The 6,000-nt window shown below is 42.8% G+C and overlaps 1 protein-coding gene across 2 annotated transcripts in view; it reads left to right on the top strand.

Moving 5' to 3' along the window:
• ece1 (endothelin converting enzyme 1) overlaps positions 1–5,492 on the top strand; it is a 30,654-nt gene extending 25,162 nt beyond the window's left edge. For both annotated transcript variants that reach the window (XM_080846816.1, XM_080846815.1), the window contains 5 exons: positions 273–383; positions 1,024–1,091; positions 1,275–1,465; positions 3,328–3,423; positions 4,354–5,492. In XM_080846816.1, coding sequence (XP_080702942.1) covers positions 273–383; positions 1,024–1,091; positions 1,275–1,465; positions 3,328–3,423; positions 4,354–4,530 — 643 coding nt within the window. In that variant the 3' untranslated portion in view covers positions 4,531–5,492. The remainder of the gene's footprint in view (positions 1–272; positions 384–1,023; positions 1,092–1,274; positions 1,466–3,327; positions 3,424–4,353) is intronic.
• The last annotated feature ends 508 nt before the right edge of the window (positions 5,493–6,000 follow it).

Genomic DNA, 6,000 nt, shown 5'->3' on the forward strand with positions numbered 1-6,000 from the left:
TTAGCAGCAACGCCAGTGTGTGCTTATTCAGAAAGATACTTGCTTGGAAAATTGTCTTAAACACCCCCAAATCTGCCATATCATATCTGCCATAAATACCCCAACACCTGCCATAGTTCAGTACAGAGATGATAAAGATGTGTTCTTCCGGTCCTCCTGCCTTCAGGTGTGCTACTGGCAAGCTTCAAGATTTTATGCACATAGAAGCGCACACACAAACACAGACAGAGATAGAGAGAAAGAGAGATTCATGTGGTTTCTCAAATGTACAGGTGGAGTATGACACCGCCCACGGTAAACGCCTATTACAACCCCACCAAGAATGAGATGGTCCTGCCAGCCGGCATCCTCCAGGCTCCATTTTACAGCCGCTCATGGCCAAAGTAAGATAATCACATGCCCACTTGTCACCACACATGCTTCTCTGACAGTCACCTGCTCTATCCTAACTCATGCACACTACCTTCCAGCCATCAATCTTGTCACCAATGTGCACTTCTATCACTCTCATGCGCTCACATCACCAACGTGCATTTCTATCTTTCTCATGCCCAAAGTGCACTTCTATCTTTCTCATGCACTCTCATCACCAACGTGCACTTCTATCACTCTTAAGCACTCACATCACCAATGTGCACTCTATCATTGTCATCACCAACGTGCACTCCTATCTTTCTCATGCACTCTCATCACCAACGTGCACTTCTATCACTCTTAAGCACTCACATCACCAATGTGCACTCTATCATTGTCATCACCAACGTGCACTCCTATCTTTCTCATGCACTCACATCACCAACGTGCACTTCTATCACTCTTGTTCAGTGAGTGATCTCATCCCTCACATGTACGATCCTCACTCACATGCGCTTTCTTTACTCATCAATCATTCAAACACTTATACAATCCGATCACACTTGCACGTACGACCAGTGGGGAAGCTGCTTATAAATGTGTACAGTATCAGTACCCTACCATATGGAGGAAGTTATATGAATCCATTAATGAATCATCTCATTTCAGAGCCCTTAATTTTGGTGGAATTGGTGTAGTTATGGGACACGAGCTGACACATGCCTTTGATGACCAGGGTAAGTACAAAACTAATATGATCAACTGAATTAATTTATGTTAGAAGTTAGTATGATAAAAGATTCTAGAGTTACAGCTAATCAGTCATTATTGTGGTAGCTGTCCCTACACATTTATTATAAACATTGTGACCTGAAACACAGTCCAATTATGAGACAACGCCACTGTGTATGACCCATCAGGGAGGGAGTATGACAAGGACGGGAACCTGCGCTCCTGGTGGAAGAACTCGTCTGTAGAGGCCTTCAAGCACCAGACTCAGTGCATGGTGGAGCAGTACAGCAACTACACCATCAACAAGGAGCCTCTGAATGGCAAGCACACCCTGGGGGAGAATATAGCAGACAACGGGGGACTGAAAGCTGCATACAAGGTCAGAATTGAAACCTCCCTGTGTCCCTGCAGGTCAGCTGGTACTGCCTAAAGTCAGTGCCAAGCCATGGGTTCAGATTCCAAGATAATTAACTTTTCTTGAAACCTTCCACCCTTTTCTCAAAACTGTAAACACAAGACCCTCGTCTTGCAAAAGTCAAACAATTGCCTCCAAACTATTTTATCTGTGCTCAAAATCAATGCTTTTAGATCATTCAGAAAGCCAGTCAAAATAAACACACTACTAAGCAGTCATTACACTACATCAAAAAAGAAAATACACTGAGTTAAGGGCATGCAGCTCCAGAAAATAAAATTGTTTAATAATACAGCAAACACAGTTTGTGTTTTCCAAACAAAATATGCACAACTCTGCAATACAGTCTTGATATTGCATACTTTAAGTAGTGCAAGCAGAAGAGTATTGAATGTCTGGATTCAGCACTTGCATACAGCAGAAATACAGTACTGCAAAAGGACAAAGACAAAATGAAAAGCACATTGCAGTATACTGTAAATGGAACTTCAATTTCAAAGTCAAATTGACATGAAGTGAATCATGTCATTCAAAAACCCTCTTGTGTGCCAGATCCAGCCATGACTAGATTGGCAATTCCATGGCCTTTTTAATGGCCCATTCCATTGGATTTTCCCTGGTATAGGGTGGTGGGTCATATACCTTCCACCAGCATGCAGAGAAAAGCTATTTTTGGGGGGTTTAGGAAAAGGGAGTATGGTGGAAGACAAACATTTATGATCGCTGGTTGATGTTGAGGCACTCCTGTATCAGGACAGCGTGGTGAAAACGGACATTGTCCCAAACTACGACATAGACAGAATGCTCTGCCTGTACATGATCCTGCTGCTCACACACAAACAAGACATCCCAAAGCCCACCCAGAAATGTTGGGTGTTATTAGGCCTCAAGGTGGCATGACTGTGGAGAACCCCACTATTGTCATATTGGCCAGGGACTTCAACAATGGCCCATTGGCCAATAATGTTCCTGCCTCTCCCTGTTCTCTTCTACAAACTAATACAAAAAGGCAACATGCAGTTACTAAAATATCCTCCTGGAAACCAAGAAAAAAAAGTGTCATCCAATGGGTTGGTTCGCAGGAGGTTACACATGCAGTAAAACAGCGATGGACCCTCAGTCTCATGTATATGAAAAGTGATGTACTGAAACAAAATGTGTTTTAGTGAGGGAGAATGTGTTTGTTTGTGGTTTTGCCAACAGAGTGATCGATCGTTTGCCTTTGTAGAGCAGAGCAGCATGTCTGATTTTAAAGGGTATTTGTAAAAAGCTAAATTAGAGGTTAGCTGAAAGGAAAAGGATGACTGGCCTGATGTGGGGGTCCAGATCAAATCTTACTTATGCAGTCAGTTTAAAAAAAGAACACGTTAACGCGTTCCAAAGCAGCGTGCTGTGCGCAATACACGGAAAATGTGTGATGCGTGTGGAACCTGTCACCCAACCCCCCCACCCCACCCAGCCAGCTTTCCTCATTCATTACTTTGGGTTAATGGGGCGCGAGGGCTGGGGGGTAGGGGGCACCAAAGCCTATCTGGGGTGGAAAATCGAAGCAAGCCTTCCTCACTGTAAAGCCTTGGAACACGACAGGTGGCGGAGCGGTCTGTAGCTCACACATTCTTTCCGTCGGCACAAAGGCCTTAGGTCACTAAGGTGGATGAGCAAAACATATGGCAGGAAAGGACCTAGAGTGCTCTGGGTTAGCACAGGTGTCAGAGGGGTAATCAAGCCTAGGTGCAGGGAGGGACAGTGCTGTGTTTGTGAAGACATTTCTGTGTAGCTAAAGGAAAGTTCAATTAGGAGAGTGAAACCTGATCGCTGTCTCACAGGCCTACGTGAACTGGATCAGGAAGAACGGGGAGGAGGAAAGTCTGCCTGCTGTGGGGTTGACCAACCATCAGCTGTTTTTTGTTGGATTCGCTCAGGTGAGTCATCTCAATTCATTTTCCAATTTGATTCTGTTACATTTGCATAACATTTTCTAATTGGCTTTCCAATAATTGATAATACCCATCACAAACCAATGTATCAATGCTTGAAGTAGTGCATGTTTTTATGGGGAAAAATGTAGTTTTATTTATTCATATGCATGTATGCATCTGTTATGACAGGTTCTTAGTTACACCCAGTGTTTAGTATTGTCAGATACTTGAGAAAATTGAGTGGACACAGTGGATTTCTAGACATAGCCTATTTACTGTTAGCCATTGGACAAGGTTTTGTCCTACAGTTTGGAACCAAATATTATCTGGGCTTGACAAATGGATGTATGTGACAGAAAATTCCGTATCCTGGCACTGGATAAGTAAGATGGCACATTTCCATTACTTCCATTATATGCAGGACCCAGAATTATTACGTGTTGGAGGACTGTAGCTGCACTATTGAATCTGGCAACATTTTCACATTCAGTATTTAATATCCAAAATTATAGCACATTTAAAACTTGTTATACAGTACATGGTCAAGCTTTGTCACAAGATTACCTCACACTATGTCCATTGTAGACATTTAAAGGAAATATGACAGAACAAGAGCAATCCGAGATTTCTGACCTCCAGCAAGGGTTGACGTTGATAGTAAAGCCAGATCTATCCGGATCATCCTGACATTTTAATGGGGATGTCCCAGGACCAAGATCCACCTCTTGTGAAAATTTCAGAAAGATCCGCCCAGTAGTTTCTGAGAAATCTTGTCCACAGACAGACAGACAGACAAACAGACGGACAAATAAATTAACAGACCCGATCGCATAACCTCCTTGCTGGAGGTAATTATGATATTTTAGAATAGGAGGGAATAATGTTCAGGCCTTAAATCTGTGTGTGTTTGTGTGTCAACACTGGACCACATAGGTGTGGTGCTCCGTGCGGACTCCTGAAAGCTCCCACGAAGGTGTGATCACAGACCCCCACAGCCCGTCACGGTACCGCGTCATTGGCACTGTCTCCAACTCCCAGGACTTCTCCAGGCACTTCGGCTGCAAAGCCAACTCCCCCATGAACCCCAAACGGAAGTGCGAGCTCTGGTGAAAACCATGCACGCTGGGCTCCCTGTCCTTGGCCTGGCCTGGCCGCAGCAGAGTGGCCTGTGTAGGGCATGAACTCTCCTTCAGAGATGGGCAAGGCAGAGACAGAGATGATTGACTGGTGGATGAACCAATCACAGCCATGCTGCTTGCTCAGCTCTTTCTTCTCAGGTTGCCTAATCCGGACTGCCAAGACTGGAGGAGGAATCCCACCCGCTTCAGCTCCTATCTGTTAATGTGTGTGGCGGGGGGGGACAACAACACTTTTCTGTTTTGTTTTTCAAATCTCTGAGGAGCACATTGAAATAACAAAATGTATTTAGTGCCTCGGTTGAGGTGAGGAGAAGCACCGTTAACACTGGAAACCAAACAAATAGAGTTTAGTGAAAAGACGAAAGGATGTGTGGGTGGGTGGGGGGGTGGGTTGGCTTGTGAATAAAAAATGCCATTAGGCCATGTGCCACTGTCTTTTCTTAATTTCTTTTCTAGTGGAAAGGAATATTTATTTTTCTGCCTTCATCACAGTGTCTTCTCTTGTCAATGTTTTTTTTAAGCTCTTGTTTATATGTACAATAGCAAACACAGATAGATACTTTTCCTCTCCGTAAAAGTCTGTGTCATTCTGATTAAGATGAGTACAGTGCCAAATTCTCTTGTGAAAGTCTTTGTAATGGGCAAAAAAAAAAGCCTGGGCCTTAATTATGGCTGTCACTTTGGACGTTGGCCCCATTCTCCATCTGGGCACATTAAATTACATAAATGTAAAGAAGTGACTGTGTACATACATTGTGCAAAAACTTTTTGTGTTGTAATATTTGTCTTAAATTTGAAGATAACTGATGGGAATGCAAGATTATTTTACATAGGATGGGTTTGAGCGTGCTAGTGTTGTCATATGTAATTATTCAGAAAGGAGCCAATACATACTTAGAATGAGCTGGTTTTCATTTCGTCAGAAATATATCAGTATGGCTGTATGCAAGTGTCACTGTATGCAGAACTGAACAGTATAAGCTATTGGTGACTTGCATTGCATATGCCTTGGATTTTTACCATTTATGCCTAATTTTGTATCTCTTACACATTAAATTAAAAAATGTAATGTTCTTTGTCAAGCAAATCGTTTACAGACACACACAAAAAAAGAAAACAACGTTTTGTCGCCTTATATCACTTTCAACTGTTGAATTTCTATTCCTGAACCAGGTGGAGGCGCAGACTTGCACATCTCAAAGATTGCCGTTAGAGGTCGCTGTATGAATGTATTGTGGACGCAAATCATTATTTCACTTACAAACTAATGTTGTGGTGAATTTCTGACCGCAATGCCATTACGTTCTGTTACTAAAATACGTACAAGTCATGCCATGGAAATTGTATTTTCCTGGTAGGATGCGTTCAGTTACTAACACTTCAATTTGCTTAACGATTGTAGACTATGTGCATAAGAGTGAAGTGTCTTGTAAAGTCCAAA

Source organism: Sprattus sprattus (assembly GCF_963457725.1).
Source record: "Sprattus sprattus genome assembly, chromosome: 10".
Classification (NCBI taxonomy): domain Eukaryota; kingdom Metazoa; phylum Chordata; class Actinopteri; order Clupeiformes; family Clupeidae; genus Sprattus; species Sprattus sprattus.